Consider the following 25,169-nt stretch of genomic DNA (forward strand, 5'->3'; position numbering starts at 1 on the left):
GATCACACTCACGCTGCCGTGGGGGGCTGCACTGCGGCTCCGGGGGGGTTTGTCTGACACACAGCCCATGACTGACCAGGGTGGGGAGACGAGACGGGCTCGAGCTCCATCCTTAGCCCCTCTGAACCTTGGGCTGGGGTGGGAGGAGGCGGGCGTGGACCTCTCCCATCAGGTAGTCTCATCTGACCGGACAGCGAGGGGGTGAGGGGCCGCGCTGGGGCCGTGAGCAAGCACAGTGGGTCAGGACTGGTGGCAGCCGGGCCGCTGGGCTCCCTGGGCCAGGCCAGGCTGTTGGGCTCCCTGGGCCGGGCCGGGCTGCTGGGCTCCCTGGGCCAGGCCAGGCTGCTGGGCTCCCTGGCATTCTGGGCCAGGCCGGGCTGCTGGGCTCCCTGGCGTTCTGGGCCAGGCCGGGCTGTTGGGCTCCCTGGCGTTCTGGGCCAGGCCGGGCTGCTGGGCTCCCTGGGCCAGGCCGGGCTGTTGGGCTCCCTGGCGTTCTGGGCCGGGATGGGACCGTGAGCAAGCACAGTGGGTCAGGACCAGTGGTGGCCGGGCCGGGCCGGGCCGGGCCGGGCCGGGCCGGGCCGCTGGGTCCTTGGTGCTCTGGGCCAGACAGCAGGCCTTCCAGCCACTGATTTCTCCTGCTTCTTAGTGTGGCCTGTAGAAGGCAGAACCACGGGGGCTTCTGACTTTATGAGCCATTCCACCATTAAGTGATGACATTTCAATTGTCATCCAGTGACGTGAGGCTGAAGTGACAGCCAGATTGGGGGTTCACGCCTTCTCACCACGTTTTGCGGAGCACAAGGGAAACGCTGCCGGGCTTCCACATTTTGGGGGAGCAGCAGCCGCTTAGTCTGCCCCTTTATTCCCGAAAAGGGCCAATCATCCCTTGGGTTTGGAGGTCCCGAGACAGCTGCTGAACGGAACCCCAGCTCGGTAGCGCCTTCTGAGCCGGGCTTCAGCTGGAGCCCCTTCAGGCAGGGTCCTTGGATACTCTCAGCCATCCTCGTAGGGCAGTGGGCCCAGGCTCAACATGCTATGGGTCTGGGATCAGGGGCTCACCTGGCAAGAAGCGCTCCCACCCCTTTCCACTAGAGCTTGCCCTTCGGGACAAGGTGAAGACCACCCTTGGCTACCCAATCAGCAGAACCAGGCGCCCAGCTGCCTCCAGGACCCGAGGCCACACAGCCTGCCTGTGCTTTCTCCTTCTCCAGGCCTGTTTCCCCACCTTGAGGGGTGGGATAAAGTCCCTCACTGTGGGATTCCCTGGACCATCCCCATGTTTGGCCCCTGGTGCCGGCCCAACATTGGTCCCAAGACTGGGGGTCAGGGGCGAGGTGGCGGCCCAGAAATGGGCTCTGGCACTGCCTGACCATGCCCTTGGGCCGGCCATCACACTGCAGTGCAACACCAACCAAGCACAGTCCAGGGGCTTTAGTCTGAGAAAAGGGTGTGGGTGAGAACCCCCAGAAAATCCACGACAGAGCCGAGGAGCGAGCCTTAAGGACCCACTCAGGATGCTAGAATTGGAGGTGTCCAATGGAGACAGGCTTGTGTCACCTGCCCTGCCATCCCTCTAAGGGAGCTGCCCCTTCGCCTCCATGGCACGGTGGGGCCTGCCTGCCCTCCAAGGGGTCCCTCTGCCAAGACAATGGATGCAGCCTGGACAACACCAAGGGGACCAGGGAGCCCAAGAACCAGGAACATGGGCAGATACCAAATGGGCAGCGCAGGCCACCAAGTTTCAAGTTTTCCTTAGGTAAGGAACCTGCCCCAGGGTCACACAGCTCTGGGGTCAGAGGGGTCCACAAGGCTGACCGTCTGCTGACCATGGCCACGAGCCTCACCAACAGGCCCCTTGTCTTCTCACACATTAGCACTGGCCAAAAGCCTCGGCTCTCCCCTCAATGGGGCAAAGGCAATTCCCACAGATGGGGTCTTTTCCCCAGGGTGCCCTAGGTGATCGCCGAGGGTACAGACGTTGAGGGTGGATGCCGCAGAACCAAGACCGCAGCCATTGCCCACACCCGAGCCAACCCACCCATCGGCCAGGGGAGCTTCTGCACCTTGCCTGGAGGCTGCGGGAGGTCCTGACAAAGTAGGACCTCCAATTTTAAGGCACAGGAGTCTCGGCGCACTAACCCTAAGCTCAACAAAACCCTGCTACTGGGTCCCAGAGGCTTCTTCGCCCCGTCGATCTTCCCAAACTGCCAAGTTGCCCCTGCTGAGTGAGGGCGCCGGTCCAACATCAGCCGTCAGACTTGGGATCCAGAGGAGCAGTTACCAGTGTCTCCCCTGGGGTCCACGCGCCAGGCTGCCCTTCCCAGGAAGGAAGGCGAGGGTGACACACTGTGCTGATGCTGCCCTGCGTTCAGTTAAAGCTTTTTATTGGCCATAGTAATTTTCCCCCGACAATACCTTTCAGAATACCTGTACGTTCTTAGAATGTCAAAGTAGAAAGTTAAGAATAAAAGGAATAAGTTTAAGGGAAAAAAGCAGCAACTTGGCAAACGAGTCTCTGCACCCGCTAGCGCCTTCACACTTCCTTCTTCTCCTGCAAGATTTTGTGCAGTTCGTCGGCGTCCTCGGTGGTCTTGACCCGGATGAGCATCGTCACGGGGACAGTGGCGCTCTTCTCGTTGATGGGAGGGTTGGGGACACAGACAATGAGAACGTTGTTCTTGCCAGTTCGGGAGCAGGGCATGTTGGGCGGAACCAGGACATTCAGGAGTATGTTACCTGCATGTCAATGGAGAAGGGGCCATGAGATGCCCTCCTGGCCAGAAGGGTGGATCCACAAACGCCCCCCACCCCGGCCTGCTGAGTTGGGCTTTCACCTCTCCCCTAAGGTGCGGCCCAGCCCTCAGAGGGGGAGGGCTCTTATGCACCCCCTCCCCACAACCTCCTTAGAGCCCTGGCCTTGGTCCATGCCAGCACCCCCTCTATGTCCTGCAGTGGAAGCCCTGGGTGCGAGATGCTCACCTCTCCCCAAGCCCTAATGGCGGGCCAACACTACACACCCAAGGGACCTGGCATGCCCAGGTCAGAGACGTTTTGCTCAGTTACTTGCTGGTTGGTCCGAGAGACCCAAGATCCAAACTCGGCTTTCAGCCAGTAAGTTGCGGTCTGTGCCCTCCTAGGAGACCGCCCACCCGGCACAGCAGGCTAGTGCAGAGGCCCAGAAGGAAATCTTACCCACTGGCCAGGTTCTGACTACCTCCTAAGCCTAGGCCTCCTAGGGCGAAGGTCAGAGGCTTCTGGACCGAAAGGGCCCCGACTCATCCGGGGCAGGAGCCCCACAGCGCAGGCGCACTTCTAAGAAGCAGGATGGCGGCGGCTTCAAGGCCTGTATCAATTCCCCCCTCTGAAAGCCTGGGTTTAACAAAGGCCTTTGCCATTCCACTAAGGGCCATGCAGCTGAGGCTCAGGGGCCATCCCCCTCTTCAGAGAGAGCCAGCCCTTCATCGTGGGTCACTCACCTAAATTGGTGTCAGCTCGAACCAGAAGTTGGGTCTTCTGATTGGCGGCAGGTTTCAAGTGCAGTGTGCCCACACCCTTCTCTTTGAACTCATTATCTTTTTTGTAAAAGAGTTTGCACCTGGGGAGAAAGTCAATAAAAAGCATGATCTGGGAGAGCCCAGTGGTCCAAGTGGAGGGAGGTCCCTGGGAGCACAAAGACCGAGGCCGACCCTGCCTGGCCACCTTCTTCTTTCAGAGCCTGCTAGGCGGCCCCGGCCCCATCCTCACCCTGGGCCTCTTGCCCGATGGCTTCTTCACTGCTGCCTCCCGCTGACCCTGCAGGACCACTCCTGGGTGGCCACGGTGGGCTCTGGGCCCCTGACACTCGGGTCCTACAGGGAGTGGTGTCACTAAGCCACCTCGGGAGCCCCTAGACCTCGCTGTCCCCAAACTGCTTCTGGTGGCTCGGGACAACGGACCTCGAGGGGCCGCCAAGAGGCTTCCTGCGGTTTCCCTGTCTCCACTTCTGTCCTTGGTACTGGCGCCGAGGCTCAGGACACCGAGGGCCCAGCCCCGGGCGCGAGCCCCAGCCGCCTCCACGTCACCGGAGGCGGGCGCACTGACCGAGGTTTTCCTCACGGCCGCGGCCTCCCCTCGGCCAGCCTTGTAGGCCCCTTCCAGAGCGAGGCCGGGGACCCCGAGGCGTCGGGTCTGGCTCAGAACGGGCCAGGGTGACAGGTTGGCAGTGCAGCCCTTCCCCTCAAGGGCCATCTTCATGCTCGTGCGACTGGAGATGTGTGTAGGTACCATCACCACCAAGAGAAGCCACATCAATGAACTGGGGACGTGCACGAGGGGAGGCAGCAAAGGTGTGAGTCTCGAGAACGGGACAGACTGGGCAAGGAGCCCGACAAGACGGGGCCACCCAGATGCCAGACGGGTTTCCGGGCTGTGGCTCTCGGGGGGTCTACAGAGGTCCGGCTTGTGGCCAATCGAGTGCGCCGCCCAGGCCCGCCGCTGTGAGCTTAGACCCAAATGGGGAGGGAGAAAACCGCCTCAGAGAAGAGCTGAAACCGGCGAGAGCAGCAGCAGAGACGGCTGGACGTCCCGGGAGAGGAACTTCAGCAGAGGCCGGGAAGGAGGCCCAGGGCGCTCAGCTGCGGGTCACGCGCCCTCAGCCGGGAAAGCCGACCTCTGTGGTGGGAGGAGGCCGTGGCCGGACGGGACAGAGATCAAGGAGGAATTCACAGGAGAGCCCGTTTGAGAGAAGCTCAGTGGAGACAAGAAACAGGAGAGGAGGCTAGAGACCACCTGGACAGAAAGAAAGGAACGAGGATTTCTGGAAAAACACCCCAAGCCTATCCTGAAGGTCGGTGCCCATGGGGACGGGGACTTCCCCCACTCTCGCGCCTTGGCGGCTGCGTGGACGCCAGACTGGAACGGGTAGAGACGGCGGGCAAGAGGCCAGATAAAGGGCGCGCACGTAAGAGTGGAGGACAGAAGGGGCAGGAGAGGGCGACGCTGCGAAGCATGAAGCATAAGCTCGGGCAAGACCCAGACGTGTGGGGTCGGGACGGCGAGGGAACGAGGCACGGCGGAGACGCCCCGAGCCAGGAGGGGCAGGAGGCCTTGGGGACAAAAGTCTCAACCCCCTTTTGGGACAGGCCAAGCTTGACGCTGCGTGCATTGAACTACTTGGGCTGGGGATGCTCCCGAGGAACCCAGGAGGGCGGGGAGGAGGAAGGGGAGCTCAGACAGGCTGAGGGGCGCGGCGGCAGAAGACAGAGCAAAGACTGCCGGAGACCACCTGTGGCCAGGGGCATTCTGGGGAGCCTTGGGGAAGGCGGCACTGCTGCTGGGCAGCTGAAAAGATGACCCAGGGACTCGTGGGTTCTAGCAGGTTCTGCTTTTCTTTCCTTAGCCCTCGTGTACATCAACTTGGAAGGGGACCCAGTTCTTTGTCTGTGAAGGTCCTAGCCTCCATTTGGCCACTTCCCACCAGAGCTCAGAGGCCACATTCCTGGGCCTGAAACAAGGGAGCGAATACCTGGAGGTGCCTCCTGTTCTGGCTCAAGGGCCCTGCCAGGGGAAAGGGACTAGCCATCTGTCAGTGCAGACGCGAGAAATGGGAGGCTGGACAGGACGGGGAGCCCACCTTTGTACTCGAGCCTCGGCTCTGGATGCAGAGCTACACTAGCCACTCTAGATCAACGAAGGGGTGGTGGAGCCGCTCCAGCCCTTAGAATGAGGGCCGCCATGAGACCTTGCTGACCCAGGCTCAGGACCCTCTTCCCCGAGCTCCCTTGCAGCCATGCCCTACTCCTGGGAGCTTCAAGTTCCCCTCCTCCCCTGGTCACACAGCCCCTTGGGGTCAGTGTCCCACTGTTCCCTCCCCCCCACGCTTCTGGAGACGACCGCGGTGGGGGGCAGCCCTCTCAGCTCCAGGGTGGGAGCCAGGGACACCAGAAGGATTCACCATTTGCTGAACTGAACACAAGGACACTTTCATTTTCCAAAAGGAAAAAAACCCACCCGGTTCTTTCAAGCATGGCAGCCTCGGACGCCTTCCAGAGGCTGGACTTACTTCTTGGAGTAAAAAGCATCCTCCTCTTTGACTTCTGTCACGATCACTTTGGGGGGCTCTTCACTCTCTTCCTCTTCAGCACCTTAGACAGAGCCCAGCCACAGGTAAGGCAGAGCCTCTTCCCTTCCCCGACTCGCCCCTCCACCCACTGGGTCTCTTAACCGAACCCCAGGATTTGGCTAAGACTCGCCGCGGCTCCCTGGTCCTGCCCCGTGCCCGGGACCCCCCCCCCCACACACACACACATAGTGACGAGACTCCCCTCGAGATACTACCTTTGCTGTCGCCAGCAGTTGCATCTGTGTGGCCCTCTGGCATTTTGGGGGAGAAGGAGGAGACAGGGCTCGCCTGAGTCACGTCTTTGCCAAAAATGCCTGCATTTCCCGGAGAGAAGGAGAAGTTTGCCATTGGGCCAGAGCCCAGGGGGCCCAGGGCTGAGCTGTCGACCTTCCGGCCAAAGTGAAAGGAGGCGGCAGATGCCGCCGCCAGGGCCGGGGCCAGTTTCTTCTCCACCGACGCTTCGGTCCGCTTCTCCGCTGCCCCCTCGGCTTTGTCTGGGTGAAACAGAAAGGGGGAGTCTTGGGCTTTCTGGGACGGCCCCAGGACAGGGGGCCCAGGCACAGTCCCGAACGGCTGCCGGCCGGCTTCTCTCTCTGAGCTGCCGTCGCTGCTGTTGCCGGGCATCTGCTCGATGCTCGTGAGGTATCTCTCGTAGTCTTTGAAGATGGGCGTCAGGTCGCAGAGGGGGTTGGTGTCCACGTGCTTGACGATCCAGTCGCGCACGGAGCAGTTTAAGGCGGCGAGCTGTCGGTGGTAGGCACTGGCGCTACAGGCCTTGCCCTGGGCGCTGTGGCTGGAGGACGAGGAAGGCTGCTGGCTGTCCCCGTTGGTTTTGAGGTCAGTGGCCTTCTTGTCTGCCCCCAAGGAAGCCGTCGGGCCGTTGATTGTGCCACGGCCTGTTCGGAAGGAAGGGGTCTTTGGAGCAAGGGGTCCCCACGCCCGCAACCTCCCCCGGCCCCCGAAACCAAGAACACGGGCACTACTGACAATGTTTCCCGAGGGAGGGCAGGGGCAGCTGGCCTTGGTGGAGGACCCATGTGCAGAAAGGACTCTATTCTGGCGCCATCTCTGTCGGAAACACCTCCTCGGTTGGCCCCTGCCCCTCGCCCACAAGGTCCGTCTCGTTGCTAGCTCCCCACGCGGGCCTCGCTACACTTGTCCCTCCCAGTGGACAGTACAGAAGTGACTCCCAAGGGGGCGCAGACCTGGCTCTCCTCCCATATGAAGGACCTCCAAATCTATCGACAGAACCTATGACGTGCTAACGAAGCCCCAACTATATCTCCCCACGACCTCGGAAATGATTAGGGAGTGGTCAGGTTGGCCACAAGGGGGCGGGGCTGGGCAGAGCTAGGCTCCAGTGGGAGGCGTTTGGGAGACTCACCAAAGGCCACCTTCTTTTCTACTGCGGCCTTGGCGAGGGCCAGCGTGGGCATAGAAGCCATGCTGCTGCCATTGGACAGGCCTTCCAGAGTCTTGATGCTGGTGCCGTTGCCGAAGCCAGAGAGCCCTCCTCCTCCTCCCGGAGGTAAGACCAAGCCTTTGAACCCTTTAAAAGCTCCTCCGCTTTCACACTGAAAGGCAGACCAGAAGGGTGATTAAAAGGGAGGCAGGCGTGCGTCTCCATGCCAAGGACGGTCCCCCACCATCTCCACGCAGCCCCTCTTGCTGCGCCTGCGTTCCCCAGGGATCCCTGAGGCAGAGAACTGCACGGAGCACCAGGGAAGCAGGGAGGGCTGAGTGCCAACGTCCCCCAGGACTCCAAGCCTCACTACTCCTGACAGCCCCAGATAATGGCCCCGAAGGCCTCAGACATCGCTCTGCCTGAGAGTCGTCCCCCAGGGCTCAGCAACAGCGAGTCACCATCCCGGCACTCACTTGCCACATTTTGCTCGCCTGGCAAAACCCCAACCCGGGGCCCCGAGCCCGACTGCTTTCTGGCGTCCCACGGGGCCTCTGATCGTTGGCTGAACCTCGACCGCACGGCCCTTACGTGGTCCCCTGTGGGGCACCCCTGGCCCCGGCAGGGCTCTTCCCCAGGAAAACCGTCCCCAGTGGCAGCCCCGTGTTGTCGAGAGCTCAGAGCCCCTGGGAGCTTCCTGCTAGCTGGTCTCTGATCTGGGACCCAAGAGGGACCGCGCGGCTCCTCTCTGCTGGGCCGTCTCTACTCTTTTGACTACTTAATATCAAAATAACTTTGCTGCAGCTTAGTCTCCCACGTTAACTCAGAACAGCCTAAGACAGGGAAGGCTTGCCGTGGAGCCAGTTTCTGGTTTCCAGGGAAACCACAAGGACAGTCTCGGCACAGGCCGGCTCACTCCACCCCCAAACCAGAGGCCTGAGGGGAAGCCAAGCCGGGAACCCCAGAGGCGCTCGAGGAGTCACAGGACCCACACTCAGCATCTTCTCAAAGCCCCGCGAGAGTAAAGGTGGGGCAATGAGGAGGAGCACAAAGCGGTCCCTGGAGGTAGGGCGAGATCAGCCAAGCCACACAAAGGAAGAGCCCGTCCAACTCCCCGGAAAGGGCCGCGGAGGCCCCGACATGGTATCGGGTTTGCTCCCCATTCTTTCACGGGGCTGCCGAGGGAAGCGGTCGGAAGGGGACCCTACCCTCTCCTCCCCGCGCTCCCGGGGGCCCAGACTCACTTCGGGGACCGCGGCCCTGCGCTTCGCCTTCTTGATGGCTCTGTTCTTCAAGACTTCCTCGCTCGCCACCGAGAACGTGCCCACCTGCGGGGGTGAAGGAGGAATGAGGGGGACAGAGAAGGGACAACAGGGGAGGGGACGCGCTGCCCTTCCCGCCCCCGGCCCCCTCGCACCTCCTCCGCGTCATCCTCCTGGTCCCAGTTCCGGTCTGTCAGCTCCTTCTCCGCGATCCTCTTGGCCATGGTTTTGTACCTGGACGGAGCAGGGAGGCCGCGTGAGGCGCGGCCTCAGGGTCCTGGGCCAGAGCTCCCCACCCCCGGGACGCTGCGGCCTTCCCGGCCTCAAAGCCTCCCCCGACCGGCTCTCGCCTCGGTGACGCTCCCGCCGCCCCCACCGAGCCTCGGCCCTGGTCCGGCCCTCCCCCCTCCCCCAGCCACGCCGCGAGCCTGGGACCCCGCCGGGCCGGCCTCACCTGCTAGACGGCTCCTCGTCTCTCCCCGGGCCTGGCTGCGCAGCATCGCCCCGGGCGCCTCCGCCTCGCCTCAGCCCGAGAAGGCGGCCGCGCGTGTCCGCATCTCGCGCGCAGCCCCCGAGGCACGGGGCTGGGTAGGGCGGCGCGGGGAAAGGGGGGGGGGGATTCACTGAGCTCCGGCGCGGGGGTGGGGCGCGAGAGACTAGAGCGTACCCGGAAAGATGCGCGTCCAGCAGCCGCGGCGTCGCCTCTTCTGACGCGCAAGCGCCGCCTTCTGCGCTCAATGCGCAGGCGCCGCGTCCCGCCGCACGACGCTGCGCAGGCGCTCCAACGGTCGTAAACGGCCGCTCGCGCGCCACGAGGCCTCTCTCCTCCCTCAACCCGGCTCTGGAGGGGCCGTTGGGCGGAAGGGCGGGAAGGCGGGCGTGCCGTGCGTACGTACCCTGCATATACGTCAGCCGACGTTCACGTGACCTCTCCGCCTCTATCTTTGAGACGACCGGATGTGGGGGGAAGAGGGAGCTGTCATTCCCTGGACGTTTAGCCAATCACGGAGCAGCGGCCGAAGGTGGGGACCGAGCCGGCCCCAGTTCTCCTAGTGTTTAGGACCCACCAAGATACCCAGAAGGAACTCTGTCTCTAACGTGCTCCCCTAGACAACCCATTTCACAGACAGTTGGCTGAGGCGCAGAAGGGCCTAAGGACGTTCTGGTGGCTCCAGCCCCCGTTTTACACCCCGCTGATGCCTTAAAAAGAAGGGCACGTTCCCGCCAGATACTGCGGGGGTTGCTGTGTCCTTAGGGAGGAGCAGCGGGGCTCCTCCCCACGCTGCCGGGGCTTTGAATGCCGAGCAAGGGCCCTCTCTGGAGCAGGGGCTCCCCAAGCTGCATCAGCCGCTCAGACAAAGCGCCACGTGGTGGGCTTCAGTCACTGCCCCGCAGCTCCGATAGGTCCCCCTCGGACTGGCCCCTGTCCGGGCCTCCCCCGGCCTCGGCGGGGCCGGGGCCGCTCGCAGCCTCCCACGGCACCGGCCCGTCCGAGCGGAGGAACACCACGGCTAGTGCTGCCCCGAGGCACCGTGGCGGCAGGAAGCGCTTTATTTCCCTTTCCCAGTGGGCGCCTGGCCTAAGGCTTCTCCATGTTCCCCCAGCAGGGTCCCCGCCCCCAGCAGCTTTCAGGTAATATTTACAGACCCCAAAGTGACAGCCAGCGTTTCTGTCGCGCTGCACGAGAGTTCACAAATACCTCGTGGGGTCCTCCCAGCGACCCTTTGACATAGATGCCCTCGGTATCTCCATTTTGCAGGTGGGGAAACGGAGGCGAACTCCTCCCCCAGAACCCAAAATGACCCGGAGGCAGGCTTTGAGGTGGCTTTTACCGGGGGAACTGGGTCTGTTCTGTTCAGAGACAGAGGCAGCAGACTCCCCTTGGATGGGCCCGTGCACGTTGTTCTGGCAGCTGTTCCGCCGCTTCCCCCGTTCTCCGCCTCCCCCAGCCACTGGCTCCATAGCTTAGAGTGGTGGCTGACTTGAGTAGGATGAATGTAATAGGGGCACACACACTTTACTGTTATAGGGTGGCGAGGCCCCGGGAGAAACCAGCTTGTGGGAAGGGATCCGGGAATTGGGAGGTGGGATCAATGCACTCTTGGCCAGCAGGCGCTGGGACATGGCAGCCAGCTCTTGAATGTGCTTTGGGGGCTATTTAACAGAGGCATCAAATACAGAGGAAGGGAGGCGATGGTCCTGGCCAGAGGGGGACGTGAGAGAGGAGAAAGGGAGGCGATGGTCCTGGCCAGAGGGGGACGTGAGAGAGGAGAAAGGGAGGCGATGGTCCTGGCCAGAGGGGGACGTGAGAGAGGAGAAAGGGAGGCGATGATCCTGGCCAGAAGGGGACGTGAGAGAGGAGAAAGGGAGGCGATGGTCCTGGCCAGAGGGGGACGTGAGAGAGGAGAAAGGGAGGCGATGGTCCTGGCCAGAGGGGGACGTGAGAGAGGAGAAAGGGAGGCGATGGTCCTGGCCAGAGGGGGACGTGAGAGAGGAGAAAGGGAGGCGATGGTCCTGGCCAGAGGGGGACGTGAGAGAGGAGAAAGGGAGGCGATGGTCCTGGCCAGAGGGGGACGTGAGAGAGGAGAAAGGGAGGCGATGGTCCTGGCCAGAGGGGGACGTGAGAGAGGAGAAAGGGAGGCGATGGTCCTGGCCAGAGGGGGACGTGAGAGAGGAGAAAGGGAGGCGATGGTCCTGGCCAGAGGGGGACGTGAGAGAGGAGAAGAAAAATACGGGGGTGGGTGGGAGACGTGCGCGCGTATTCTGTAGTGAAGAGACCGATGTGTGCGGCTTAGGTCCCACCGAGTGAAGGAAGAACCAAGGCTTGGAAAGGAAGAGTGAGAGGAGCCTGAAGCCATGAGGAGAGTGCGCTGAGAACAAAGCCCCAGAAAGGGCGGCCGTGCAGGACGTTCTGTAACAAAGCACCTCTTTCTCCTGAGGCCGTTCCCAGGATCTCTCCCTTGTCTTGTCTAACAGGGCTCTGGACCGCTTCCATTCAGGCTTCCCAGCCGCTGGGTTACAGTTCCGCGTAAGTCAGTGCCTTCTCTCAGGTTTCAGAGGTGAAGGAGCTTGAGGGTCTTGAAGGCTGTTGGCAGCTCCAAATCTGAAGGGCCCTGACACATCGCTGCGCTGGATACGCCAACGCCGCTCTGCCTATACTAGGGATTTGTGCGGTGACCCCCTTAGTAATCCCGCCAGCAGCATGCATGCAGAATTTAAGGCCTGCAAAGCGGTACACGTAGCTCATCTTCTGCTTACAGCAGCCCTGGGAAGAAGCTATTTTAACCCCTATTTTGTGAGGGGAAAACCGAAGGAAACAGAAGCTGAGTAAGGGCATGTACAGCTGTTAGGTCTCGAGGTTGGTCTCCCTGCCTGGGGACTGCGGTTCCCGCCGCTGGCTCTTGGTGGGCAGGAACTTCCTTGCTTTTTGGCCGTTTCCCAGCTGTGCCCACGGTTCCTCTCCATGTGCCGCCTTCCTTCCGAGGAGGTCAGGGCCCGCCTGGTAAGCTCGTGGGTGCCGGCCGGCCCAGAGGAAGCCGGTCACTCCTTCTCTGGGACGGGTACCCGGGCTAGGCAATACCTGCCTGCAAGGGGCTGCATTTGCCGGGGAAGAACTGACTTGCGGTTATCTTCAGTGCACACTGGTAAAAACTAGTTAACCCCCACAATCTGCCCACGAGGCCGTCGGGCAAAATCGCCCAAGGAAGGTAATAGCGCAGCAAGAAGTGGCCACTGGGGGGCGCTCCGGGGAAAGAGCGGCAGCCGAGGAGGCTCGTGGAGAACCGGGGACAAAGTCCCTGTGAGGAGGCTGGACTCGGAGGAGCCGGTGAGAGGCCCGGAGCGGGGCTCGTCCGCGCTCCTCCCCCCAAGGAGATCGCGGGGGCCCGGAGGAGGTGGCCGGGGGTGCTTTCTGCTCACTCAGTTTGGGTTCAGCCTTGTGGGGGTGGGCGGGACATGGGCTGGCAAGACCGACAAAGCTTCAGAAAGCGTCGTTTTTAAGAAGTTACCAGCGGTCTTGGCCGTGGAGATGTGCCTCCGCCGAGGAGCCAGCCCCCGCCTCCCGGCTGCCCGGCCAGGGGTGCGCGGGCCCCTCGGGCTTTTCTCGGGGTTGGCCAGCGTCCCCAAAAGGCGGGCTGGGAGGGGCTCCGGCAGCCGCCGCCCCTGAAACGGCTAAGAATACCTGGCAGGCAGCAGAGGCGCAGTGGGGGAAATGGGGGCAGCTCTGGGGCCACCCCGGTATTCTAAATAGGTGATCTCTGGCCAGGGGCCAAGGACGTACTGGAAGGACGCAACGCCAAGGACGTTTTCTCCATCTAATTAAGCCAGAAGACAGAAAAGGTGACAGTACCTCTGAAGAGGGTTTATAATCTTGCAGTGGAGCCTGGAGGAGGTTTCTTTTTGTACTCCAGGACCTAACCCACCTCACGAGACACTGAGCAGCATTGGAAGTCAGACCATTCTGGGATCACCTTCTTTTGGACTTAAAGGGTTGGTTTATTGATGTCCTCCCTGAGCTGTGGCCCCTAAAACTGAGCCACATCCTCTAGGTAGATACGGCTCTGATTGGGGCAGGAAGCAGGGGAACTTCCATATTGAGCTTGTGGAACACTCAACCCTAAGATCTTTTTTCTTTCTTTCTTTTTTTATATGAACTCCTGATTAGATATGTCTGCATCTTCTACACATCACTTGCCATTGTTGTCGTGAATATGTCTGGTCAATCTGAGCTGCTCAGCCAAAAGGAGAGGAAATACTGGTTTTCTTTAACTGGTAACTTAGAGACCAAAAGCCACTCTCCACCCATATGATGGGATGAGGATGGAGTCCCATGCTTGTCTCCTCACACTCCCCAATCTGAGCCTCCACCCTGAATTCATAGCCTTTATTGGTGTGTTCTATTCATTAGTGATTAGATCAGTCAAAGTCTTATATCTTGTTACATTTGCCATCACACTAGCACCACATAGAAGGATTTATGGGATCCATTCCTGAACCTGATTTGGGATGCTATAGCCTTTCTCTAGTGTTTCCTTTGGGTCAGGTATTATACTAAGCCTGAGGCTTACAAAGGAAGGAGAAAACGGTCCCTTTCCTCTAGGATCCCACAATCATTGTGTCTGCTGAAGGGCCAGGATGGGTCAGAGTCAGGATACACAGCCCAAGATTATATAACCAAGAAATGGTAAAGTCAAGATTGAGACTGTGCCCTGTTGGGATGAAACTGAAGCAGCGAGGCAGGATGGGGAATGGTGGGGAACCCTGGGGAGAAGGGTGACTATAGCTTGCTGTCCCTGTGGGCGGAGGTCTCAAGTAGACACTCCTAGGGATTGAGGGAAGTTTGAAACGGGCATTGGCAGCAGCATGCTGATCGAGTTTGCATGTGAAACAGGGCTGGATGAGATAGCTGATATGTTTGGTAGCCAAATCTGGATCCAAAAAGATCTCAGCAGCACAAAACATTGGACTAAATCTACTAAGATATAATTTAGTGGGAAAAAATGACAAATTTCATACCTAGACTTTTAAAACTTGACTGTATAATGTATAGAGAAGTGTGGTCAGACAGTACTTCACCTGAAAAATAGATCTGGGTGTTTAATGGACCCCAAGCTCAACGGGTGTCAACAATGGGAGATGGCAATTGAAAGAGCTAATGTGATAGAGATCAGACTAAAAGAGAAATCACACCCAGAATGAGGGAGGTGAGCAGATCAGTTGTGGGCACCCGTTTAGGAAGGATCCTGATCAGTTAGCATTCAATGGAAAGACATTGGCTGGCTTTGGCTAATTTTTCCAGCTGGGTTCTGTACCTTTTCCGGGACCCTCTGGTTCCTTGAATCTTAGAGTGGTGAGGATGCTTGGCCCTCTGGCCCTGTTGGCTCTCCCTGGGGCTCTCCGGTTCTGGGCCGGGAGTGCGCATTTAGCCGAAGGATACACGTTACCTCCCTAATAGAGCTGGACGGGTCCCGGTGGGGCCGGTTCCCCGCACTGAGTAAATACATGCTTGGATCAGCTTAGTGACACAGATGTGGCAACAACTCCTTGTTTTTCCAGTTGTCTAGGTGAAATTCACCTGTGCCACTTCATAAAGCCCGACAGAGCGCAATGGCTCATTTGTTTGGAGCAACGGTTAGGGTCTAGTATTTACCACGAGAATGGGAGGCTAATCCTACCAGACTATCCATGCACAGAAAATAAATATACTCAGTGACATTTCATTGAAACTCCTTTACCATTTGTTGGCACTTGGGCCTCTTATTCACATACAGCTTTCTCTCCCAAGACAAGTCTTCATTTTGATTTCTCAGCCCTCTCCTCCTTGAGTATCATCTCCACAAAGCTTCTGCCAGCCCAGTCCAGCCCACCCTGGAGCAGCCCAGACCAGTTAGCCCAGACCAGCTCACCTTTGCTCTGCTTTGGTCACTGGGAGCAGATTCTCCCTCTGTGATCCAGCCTTCATACTGCCAGCCACAGAACAAGCTTTCCTGCTTCTGGGCCGGCCATACTTCTCTGCTAAAGCATCTTCCTGGTTCTTTCCCTCCTCTTCCTCCTCTTCCTCCCCCCAGAGTTCCCCATTAGCTCCTCTTCTCTGCCTCTCTCGAACTTTCTCTCTATACCTGATACTGGGTGGTCACCTGCCCTTTCTCCATCTCTGCCAAATGGACTTGGGCATGGGCAGTGGTGGTTTGCTAACTTGAACTCGGCTCCTTTCAGCTCCTCTGCCCCTGTTATGCCATTTCCCTTAGGAAGCCCTTCTTGGTTTCTCCCAGCATTCTCATCTTGGGCCTCAAGAGCCAAGGCAGAGTGTTTAGGCTGTGCAGCTAATGAGTGCCTGGAGACATGACTTGCCTGTCCTGGAAATCCTGGTTATCTGGGTGTGTTTCTGAGCTTTCTCCCTGCCTCCCTCCCACCTCCTGCCCTGTATTTTTAAGAGCAAGGAATGAGTTTTGGTTAGAATCTGGATCCCAGCCCCAGGGGGCTCTTAAAATCCCCACACATAGCAGTTGATGAATACATATATCGCTAAATTGGCATTTCTCAGTGTCTGAGGCAGTCTTTCCATCACATGCCCACTCTCCTCACCTCATCTCTGCCCATTGGCCTGGACCACAGGACTGGGAGCCAGGGGGGCTCAGCTTAGTGCAGATCCCAGATTCTCAGCCTAAGGCCATCCCCAGTCCTCAACTTAGGGGCAGACGTGAGAGCCAGGCCTTGGACCGAACTCCCTGGTCAACGGCTGAGACTGAGAGTGAGGATTGTTAGAGACTTTCCTTCTGAGAATTGCCATGGATGTATGTCAGCTGGTGGGGAGGGCCTAGGGGCAGAAGGGGGCTCGGGCTCTGATGCAGGAGGTTGTCTCAGAGGTGTTAATCTTTCCTTAGGAAAAGCTCTGACTCCAGGTGTCTCCTTTCTGTGGATCCACCTACGCAGTGCTGAGTGGACTGGGCACGGAATAATCCCAGAGGAGAGTAGATATAAATGGCAACTTTGAGTCCATAGGCAAGAAGGATACAGAGAGAAGTAGAGAGAGGCAGGGATGCAGAGAGAGGCGGGGGCGCAGAGAGATGAGACACATACATGCACCTGCTCCCTGCTAACCCTGCCGAGATCACCCATAAAGAGAGGCCGTTTGGCACTTTAACATTGGCTCGTCTCCATGTGTATTGGTACGTGTGGCCTGGCAGTCAGTGGCCTCGGAGGGGGAGCTTACAGAGGATCCAAGGGCAATGGTGTTACCTTTGACCTGTGTCACAGTGGGACCCATGCAGACAGCACTGACTTTTTGTCCCGTTCTAGAAAGGAATCGGGTGACGGTGTATGTGTCGCTGGACCTTGGGCTTAGATTCCCCCAAGCTTCAGGAAGACATGGATTTTAGTTTTAGGAAAGGGCTCGGGCAGCCAGGTCGGGGGAACCTGGGAGGGGCCAGGAGCCTCTGAGGTACCGTGGAAGAAGGCAGTCACTCACCTGGTATATTTTAGATTCAGGTTAAATTTCATTTCTGCTGCTGTTGGGGGGCGCTGTTCATAGCAGGTTGGATGCTTTCATGGAATGGGCCTGCCCCCTGCTTCTGAGGCCTTTATTGGCTAGGCAGCTTGGTCCTTTCACCATTCCAGGCAGGCTCTTCTTCAGTGTCCCAGGTTGGCTCATGAGGACGGGACTTTCAAAGACTTCAGGAGGTGCTACTGTGACCCGGGCGGTGCCCTCACAATGCTCTCAGTCCCCTGGCAACTTCAGCCAAGTCCTGGGGCCAGCCTCCACAGGGACAGAGTCTACGGTTCTTTCCCATGGCCCAGCGGGACAGAGTAGCCGCACAGAGCTTTCTTGATGCCCCGACTCCGGGAATGCCCCATCCCTTCGCCTCCCTCTGAGCAGGGCCATGGCATCTCCTCCATGGAGCTCTGGAGGCCAGAGGCTGGCCAGCCCGACGTGGATGTGGGCGGGAGGAGTAGCCTCTGCCATGTCGAGCTGGCCAGCGAGCCCCGAGTGGGCGTCCCGGCCCGCTTTGGGGCACCTCCCACTACTGCAGAACTTTCCTTAGACGGCTGAGTGCTCTTTAAGGGCCTTGTCAGTCTCCACCCGTGTGAGAAGTCAGCTCCCTCCCCCTTGGGCCAGGCCTTCCCACCCTCCCCCAGCCTCGAGGCTTTCTTCTCCAGAAGAACATCTTTGACTCATTCCTTCAGCAGATCAGGAACAGGCAGCTCAGAGCATGTGGGCTTAGGGGAGGCTCCAGCCTGGAGGGCATGGAGCACAGCGTGAATTTGGGGCACGAGCATGAGCTGCTGGAGTTCCCGGGGCACGCCGGGAGAGCGCTGGGCATAGTTTGGGGCATTCCTATGTGGGAAGGACCTCCGACTGGAGGAGAGTAGCTGGGGTTGCCGTAGGTGGAGACTGGCTGGAGGCACTGGGCCTGCTTAGCCCCGGAAGGGCCCTCTCCTGGCGAGGGGCCGGACCCCTACTCTGCCTGGCCCAGAGGAACAGGGATCTTCCCAAAGGGCGACTGACCATACCTAGATTTCCTCTACAAACTCCTCCAGAGTCAAATAAAAAGGTCTCTTAAGCCCTTCCTAAGCAGGCCCCCTGGGACTCTTGTGGCCCTGGGACAGTTCCTCTCTTCCAGGTGCTTGGTGACGCCAGGCAGCCCCGGGCTGTTCCTGGCACACAGCATGGAGCATTTGCTCTGGCCGCCCCCCCAGGCTTGTTTCAAGCCTGGCCTAAAGCTGAGCTTCCCCGGAGCCCTTCCAGGTCCCCTCCAGCCTGGTCCCCTTGGGCCCGGCGCCTTCCTTTGAGAAGATCTCCACTCCAGCTTGTCCGGACTGGGTGTCTCTCCCGGGAAGCCGGCCAGTCCTAGAAAAGGGGCACAGAATGTTGGAGCTGGGAAGGAGACGGGCTGGCAGAGGAAGCGGCCCCCGCGAATGGGGGACAGAGCCCTTCTCCCCGCGGGCTGTTCCCGAGCTGGGCCTCCCGCAGACAGCGTGTCCTTAATCGCAGTTTGTCCCTGAGGGGCTCACCTCCCAAGGCCAGCAGGCTCCCGCAGATGGCCACCAGGTGGCGCCGGGGACAAGCTAGGCTCCCCCTGCCTGGGCTGGGAGCTGTCCCCCAGGCTCAGCTGGGTTAGGAGGGTCTGGGTGGGGGTGCCCGCCCTTGCAGGGGCGCGTTATCTCCTCCCCCTGCCGTAGGGACCTTGGAATCTTAAGTTAACAAGCACTTACTGAGCGCCTGCCGTGTGCCAAGCATTGTGCTGGGCTTTGGAGAGCCTGTGCTTGGGCACTGCTCTCACATGGTGGGCCCTGAACCCCACAACCCTAACGGTGTAAGCTGGGCCCCCGTATCTGAGAGGGAGCCCCGTGCCCTTGCCTCGGGGGGCAGCCACCCTCCTTTTTCCGCCATCTTTCGGCTTCGTTGGGGTGCACGGACACCCCAAGCCCCCTTGTTCTCCCGCTCCCTCTGGTGGCCGGCCAGGATCGCACAGCCAGGGAGCGTCCGAGGTCCCGCGGCGCCTGGTGCTCTGTCCTCCGAGTCGCCAGCCCCGTGGCTGCGGGCGGGAAGGGGGCAAGCAGCAGGAGCCCGCAGTCTCTCCCCCCCGTGGGGGCGCCCGGGCCGGGCCTCGGGCACTTGGGTCCAGCGGCTGGTGCTGCTGCTGTCTCCCCTCCCCTTTCCCCGGCACTCTGAGGGATCCCCAGTGAAGGCTGAGGCGCCGGCTCCTTCCCAGGGAGGCACCTCGGGCTCGGGGACTCCTGGAGCCCCCCTGTTCTGGCCCACCCTCCCATAACTCAGACCCTGCTCAACAGGCTTCTCCCGCGTGCCCGTCCGCCGGCCCACGAGCACTTAGTTGGCGCTCTCTGCCGCCAGGGCTGCGGGGCTCCAGTGGGAGCAGGCGCAGCGTTTCCCAGGAAGGGTTTCAGGGAGCAGGAAGTCGGCTCAGTCTGAGAGGCGGAGATGGGGGGGTGCACTTAGATAAGGGGGAACGGCTCGGGCAAAGGCCTGGAGGTGGAGATGGCGCGCCGGGCAGCAAGAGCTCCCTTTGGCTGGGTGGTGGAAAGGCTGTGCTGGGTAGTAAGGTTGGGAAGGCAGGTTGGGGGCAAGGGAGGGAAAGGTGACACGGAGGAATCTCTGCACTGATTCTAGAGGAAACGGGAAGGTTGGGATTTATCGAATTAATGTGAGAGGAGGAACACCACCTGGGATCCTGCCGCAGAGGCTGGCCCAGCTTTGTCCCTATTTCACACAGCTGAGACTTGGAGCTTTTCCTTCAGAAGTGTTGGAACTCTCCTTGAGACAAGGCCTGGCTCAAGCTACAGCTGTAGTTTCCTGATTGCCCACGTACAAAAGACCTCAAGGAACTCTCTCTCCTCTCCCCTCCTTGTCCCTTCCTCTTCCCTCCCTCCCCCTCTTCTTCCCCCTTTTCTCTTTCCCTTCCCTCTCCCCATTTCTTTCTTCACCTCCTCTCCCCCACCTCCTTTCCCTTTCCTGTCTTTCCCCTCCTCTCTTTGCCTCCTGTCTCCTCTTCCCTCCTCCCCTCTCTCCCCTTTTTTCTCCTCCCTTCTCTCCTTTTCCTCTCCCCCTTCTCCTTCCTCTCCCCACCCTCCATAACAGCATGACCACTGTATATTCTTGCTGAATGCCCTTCCTCTGTTGGGACTAAGTAAATCTCCTCCGGGACAGTCCCATGTCGTTCCAGCATTGGAACTAACCAACCAGGGGAGTCAGGTCTGGGCCATAGAGGGCCCTGTCTCGGTCAAAAGTCTGCTTTAGAAGGGTCGGGTCTTCCTGAAGCCACATCCAGCATTCTATCCACTGCACCTCAAGCTTGCTAATAGTCACATGGGCCTCTAGATAAGAAGAGTAATGAGTTTTACTTCTCAATCCTTTCTACATTGTTTTAAAGTGAGAGAATTTGGACTATTGATGTCTATTATTACTTTTCCTAAATCTGACCTCCAACGCTTCTTAGTTGTGTGAACCTGGCCAAGACACTTAACCCTGCTCACCTCGGTTTCTTCATATGTAAAATAACCTGAAGAAGGAAATGGCAAAGCGGTATCTTTGCAGAGAAAACCCCTAATGCGGTTTCAGAGAATTAGGCTTCACTGACAATGACTGAACAGTAACAAAATGAGGATGGACATATGTTTATGCAGAGTAGATCAGAAAAAAGAGGCTTGTGCATTAAAATGTAGGTCTCTGTTACATATAGCTGGCTTTCCCTTTTATGACAATACTGTAGCTTTCACATTTATCTTATTTAGTCTGCCTCATGTTTTTTATTCTCCATTAAAAAATAGAATTATATTCTCTCTCTCTCTCTCTCTCTCTCTCTCTCTCTCTCTCTCTCTCTCTCTCTCTCTCTCTGTGTGTGTTTCTCTGTCTCTCTGTCTCTCTCTCTCTCTGTCTCTCTCCTTCTCTCTCTGTCTCTCTCTGTCTCTGTCTTTCTCTCTGTCTCTGTCTCTCTCTTTCTCCTCTTTATCTCTCTGTCTCTCTCTCTTTTTATATCTCTATCTCTCTCTCCTCTGTCCTTAACTCCCCTTATCTTTTCCTCTTATATTGGAGAAAAGAAAAAGAATACTTTTGTATGTAGTTTAAAAAATTCCTACATTGGCTATGTCTGGAACTCTATGTGGATGTTTTCCCTGCAAATTGTTTTTTTTTATAAACTAGTAAATTGGGATAAGTTTTAGGGTTTGTTTTATGCCATTCATAGTATATAACATTTAATTCTCGAATAAAAATGGTTTCTTTTATAGTAAACTTTTTCTACCTAATTCTTACATTGCTCTATGTAATGTTTACATCAATATATCTCTCTATTCACATGTGTGTGTCTTAGCTGCAATATTAATAGGTTTTAAGTGTGTAATAGCAGCATAATGGCCTCTCTATGGACAGTACAGTCAGTAGGATAGTACTAGACTCTTTCCCCTGCTGTATCCCTTGGGGAAAGGGATAGGGCTGAGTCTTCCCAGGCCTCTCCTATTTCCTTCCTGGAGTTGAAGGTTAAATGACCTGCTCTTCATTCACCAGCCTCTTCTCCCTAACCCCACTTTTCTCTCATATTGAAATCCAGAGATCTAATCAGCTACATTCCATTAAAACAATTAAGCTCACTTTAGTATAGTTTGTTAATAAATTTCCACATAGTATAAGCTCCATAGAAGGGACCTCGTGAACCTTAAGGACTTAAAGATTAGCAAGTCCACTTAATTTTCTTTCTTTGTTATTTTAGATGAAACTTGATTTAAAAAAAAAAAACAAACTGTCTCAGTGCTCTCCTCAGGTAGGGAAAGTCCTCAGTTTTGGACAGAGGCTTAGTTTTCTGCTCTCATTTAAGTTCTGTGTATTTCTAACTAACTTCTGGCTTTGTTAATTTACCTTTTCTCATCATGAACTAAAATATACAATTTAAATCTTCACAACCCAATCTCAGGTTTCTTTATATTTGAAGCAAAATTAGGAGACAGAGAATAGCTTAAATAGAGAATAAGAAGACTATTTCAAAGTTTGTTCCTGGTCAGGAATGAGGAGGTAAAGTTGCAGTTGAAGAGTCTGCCTTTTGGAACTTCCCAGCATTCTTAAAGAGGTAATGAGACCTGAAGCTTTACTCTGAATTCTTTGTTCCAAGATGCTATAGGGACCTGATGACTGACTGACCTCAAAATGTTCGCTCTCTGTTGCAAATCAGTTTTTCTCCATCTCTGCTTATCCATTTTCCAAGCTGTTGCTTGGCATTTTTCTTGCTATTTTATTCGCAACTTAAAGTTTGAGGGAGTTGCTTAGGATGCTGAGAGCTCACCATGCCCAGGATCACTCAGAATGTGTCAGAGAGGAGACTAGACTCCAGATCTACTTGACACACATAGACCAGCTCACTGTACTCCATGCTGCTTCTCACCAGAAACATTTGTAATACCAGCTTCAATAATTAGACATAAACTCTACATATCTGTTCCTGGTTCCTTAAGAGGCAATAGGGTATAATCATGCTATAAGAAGTCTGTGATCAGACTGAGAGTCTGACTTTCTGGAGAGATAATTAGTTGTAATGGTTGAAGAGAGACTGGGAGAAAGACAGCAAGAAAAGGCTTCTTATTTCTTGAGAAAATGGAATTTGACTCTCTACTTCGGGAAGAAACATGAAGAAAATGCTTGAGAGGGGATATTGCTTGGTAGCCTGACAGATCTGAATGGTGGTCTTATGTTTCCAAAAGTTGAGAAGAAGTTCTCAGTTATAATGATGCTCAAAGGTAACATTATATTTGATCTATCTCACAAATAGTATATTGTTAATATTTATATCTTTGTTTTGTTGATTATTATATTGGTAATAGATTATATAATATCTAACCTTGGTGTTTATTTAAGAGAGGAGAGGGAGAAAGGAGAGGGGGAAGAGAGAAAGAGATGGCTAAAAAGCTTATGGGAAAAGACATTTCTCTATAAATATTGAATAAAGACTTGGAATTAATTAATTAATTGACTGATGATAGATAAATTTAAGTAATTTATTAGAAAATATTTAAAAATACTGCTTTAGTGTGTGAGAAGATGGAATACTAATGAATAAGGAAAATGAGCAGCAGCAAGGTGACAAAGGGATTATCACCTACATGAATTACTTGTGGAACAGAAAACCCCAAAACAGAGTTACATATATACAAATTGCATGTAAGGATTTTTTAGGGGGAGGAAAGGCCTCATGTGGGAAGCAGTGTTTGAGCTGAGCTTTGAAGGAAATGAGGGAATTGACAAGGGAAAGGAAAGAAAGTGAGGTAACTGGCTGTGGAAGAGCATGAATTTGGGAGATGGACAGTGTATGTAAAGAACAGAAAGGTCAACATAGAAGGATTGCAAAGTATTTGAAAGGGAGTAATGTATTCTGGAAATATAGCATGGAATGTAAGTGGTAGTCAGGCTGGGAAGTGCTTTAAATATTATCAGGATTTCGATTCTTGAGACATATATAGTAACTGAGATATATTAAGTAGGGGAGAAATATGATCTCACAAGTGCTAGAAAGAGCTATGTGGAGTCTGGGTTACGGAGGGCAAAGACTGAAGCCAAGAGGGGTCATTGAATAATTGTCCAACAAGTGCATGATGGTGTGGAACTGGAGCTTGTTAAGGAGAATAGGGCTGGGAATCAAGAACAGGGAGATGATCTTGAACCTTTCATCTTTGACCTCATTGAGGAATATGCTTCATTTATTCTGAGTTAAAGGGTTTGTTTAGACATTTTAATTATGGTCATAGCATAATTTCAGGTAATTTCCCATATGATAGGGTGAACCCACAGTTCCACGAACAGTCTTCCCCTAATTCCTCCAAAATCAACTATTCCCAACTTTTGTCATCTTGGCCAATTTGCTGGGCATGTTGTGAAACCTAAAGGCCATGTTGATTTGCATTTCTCTTATTTGGAGCATTTGATATGGTAGCTAATGGTTTGAAATCTTTTTTGAGAACAATTTGTTTGAATCCTTTGATCAACTTATTCACTGCAGAATGGTTTTGGGTTCCATATATTTGTGTAGTTACCTATATAGCTTGAATATCAGACTTTTATCAGAAGTAATGCAAAAAAATTTTCCAGTTTATTGTTTTTGCTTCTTATCCTAATTGCATTGGTTTTATTGGTAAAAAAAAAAAAAAGTTTTAATTGAAATTTTGTATTTACTCTTTTTTAAAATTGCCTTTATCCCTTGTTTGCTTGAGAATTCATCCCCTAGTCATGGCTATAAAAGGAACTTGATTTGGTATACTTTTAATGTTTTTTTTAATGCTGTGATCCTTAACATTAAATACTTATGTGCATTTTTAGCTTCTTATGATATGGTATAAGGTGCTGTAACTCTTAACAGGTTGGGAAAGATAAGAAACAGTTTACCAGAAATTAAACAGCAAATCTTCTCTAAGTAATCAAATGTTCAGTTATTGTTAATTTTTCTTCATCTAGTCTGTTCCATTTATCTGTTTTTATTTTTTACCCATGGCAAATGATTTTGGATAATTACTGCTTTATTATATAATTTATGTTTGAGGCTGGATTTGAAGTTGGTTCTTCCTGATATTAGACCTAGTGCTTTATCCATTGTTTCACTTAGGTATTAGGGCAGATTATACACGAACTGTGTTGATGAATCTTGGTTCCTCTTCCCTATTAGAGACCTCAAGATGTTTAACTTGTTAAATCTGTATATTCTTTATTCTTCAGAGCTCTATTATGGGACCTTGGCAACATTTTTTTTTCTTCTGAGGTTAAGAAAAGTTTTATTTACCTTTGTTTTAAGTATTTGTGTTTGTATGTGTATGTGTATATGCATATAACATATATGTATATATTTTTATTTATTTATAAATATAAATATATTCATAAATCTGTATATATTTATATAAAATATAAATTTTTTTGAGGAGGAAACATCCTCAGGGAGGAGATGGAGGCAAATCTTGCACTGAGGTGTTCTGCCAGAAGTACCATCTGTGGTTGGAAGCTGGGACCTGAGAATTACAGCTCTTGATGGCCCTTCTCACACTGGAGGCAGTGGGATGTCCCAGCCAGCTTGTCCTGGCTGCTCTGCTCCTGCCCCCTCTCTTCTCTCACCGGCGACCTCAGCAGCTTCATGGGTTCATTTGTCGTCTCCAGGCAGGTGACTCCCAGGCTTCTATGTAGCTTTGTTTCTGTCCTTGCCTCCAGGCTCGTTTGTCCAGCAGCCTCTTGGCCATCTCAGATGGGGTCTCCCGTAGGCATCTCCTTGGGACTCTCCATGTCCAAAGCAAAACCCCTTCTCTTTCACTCTGGTTCCTTTCATTTTTCCCACCCCCACCACTCTCAAGTCTTCTAGGCTCAGCCATAAACTAGTGGGGGGTGAGGGGGCATGGGAGGTTTGCCCCCAGGCCTTCTGGTTCC

General features: G+C 55.2%; 1 protein-coding gene across 3 annotated transcripts; it reads right to left on the reverse strand.

Moving 5' to 3' along the window:
• Positions 1-2,370: 2,370 nt before the first annotated feature.
• On the reverse strand, positions 2,371-16,896 carry NUP50 (nucleoporin 50). 3 transcript variants are annotated; one of them, XM_051962898.1, is made up of 8 exons: positions 16,734-16,896; positions 8,923-9,001; positions 8,750-8,833; positions 7,488-7,677; positions 6,319-6,999; positions 6,044-6,125; positions 3,480-3,598; positions 2,371-2,739 (listed from the first exon to the last, which is right to left on the reverse strand). In XM_051962898.1, the coding sequence occupies exons 1-8, from the start codon at positions 16,763-16,765 to the stop codon at positions 2,537-2,539; spliced, it is 1,470 nt and encodes a 489-aa protein (XP_051818858.1). In that variant the 5' UTR covers positions 16,766-16,896; the 3' UTR covers positions 2,371-2,536. The 3 variants fall into 3 exon arrangements, with proteins under 3 accessions (XP_051818858.1, XP_051818856.1, XP_051818857.1); XM_051962896.1 differs by lacking the exon at positions 16,734-16,896 and adding an exon at positions 9,222-9,488; XM_051962897.1 differs by lacking the exons at positions 2,371-2,739; positions 3,480-3,598; positions 16,734-16,896 and adding exons at positions 4,635-4,770; positions 9,222-9,501.
• Between the last annotated feature and the right edge of the window lie 8,273 nt (positions 16,897-25,169).

The sequence above is a fragment of the Antechinus flavipes genome, chromosome 5 (genome assembly GCF_016432865.1).
Source record: "Antechinus flavipes isolate AdamAnt ecotype Samford, QLD, Australia chromosome 5, AdamAnt_v2, whole genome shotgun sequence".
In the NCBI taxonomy this organism is placed as follows: Eukaryota; Metazoa; Chordata; class Mammalia; order Dasyuromorphia; family Dasyuridae; genus Antechinus; species Antechinus flavipes.

Coding starts and splice junctions, on each gene's coding strand:
- NUP50 (XM_051962898.1), bottom strand. CDS start 16,765: ATGAAATTTAACCTGAATCTAAAATATACCAG. Junction 8,834..8,922: donor AGGAGGATGACGCGGAGGAG/GTGCGAGGGGGC, acceptor TCACCCCCGCAG/GTGGGCACGTTCTCGGTGGC. Junction 3,599..6,043: donor GATGCTTTTTACTCCAAGAA/GTAAGTCCAGCC, acceptor CTTTCTCCCCAG/GTGCAAACTCTTTTACAAAA.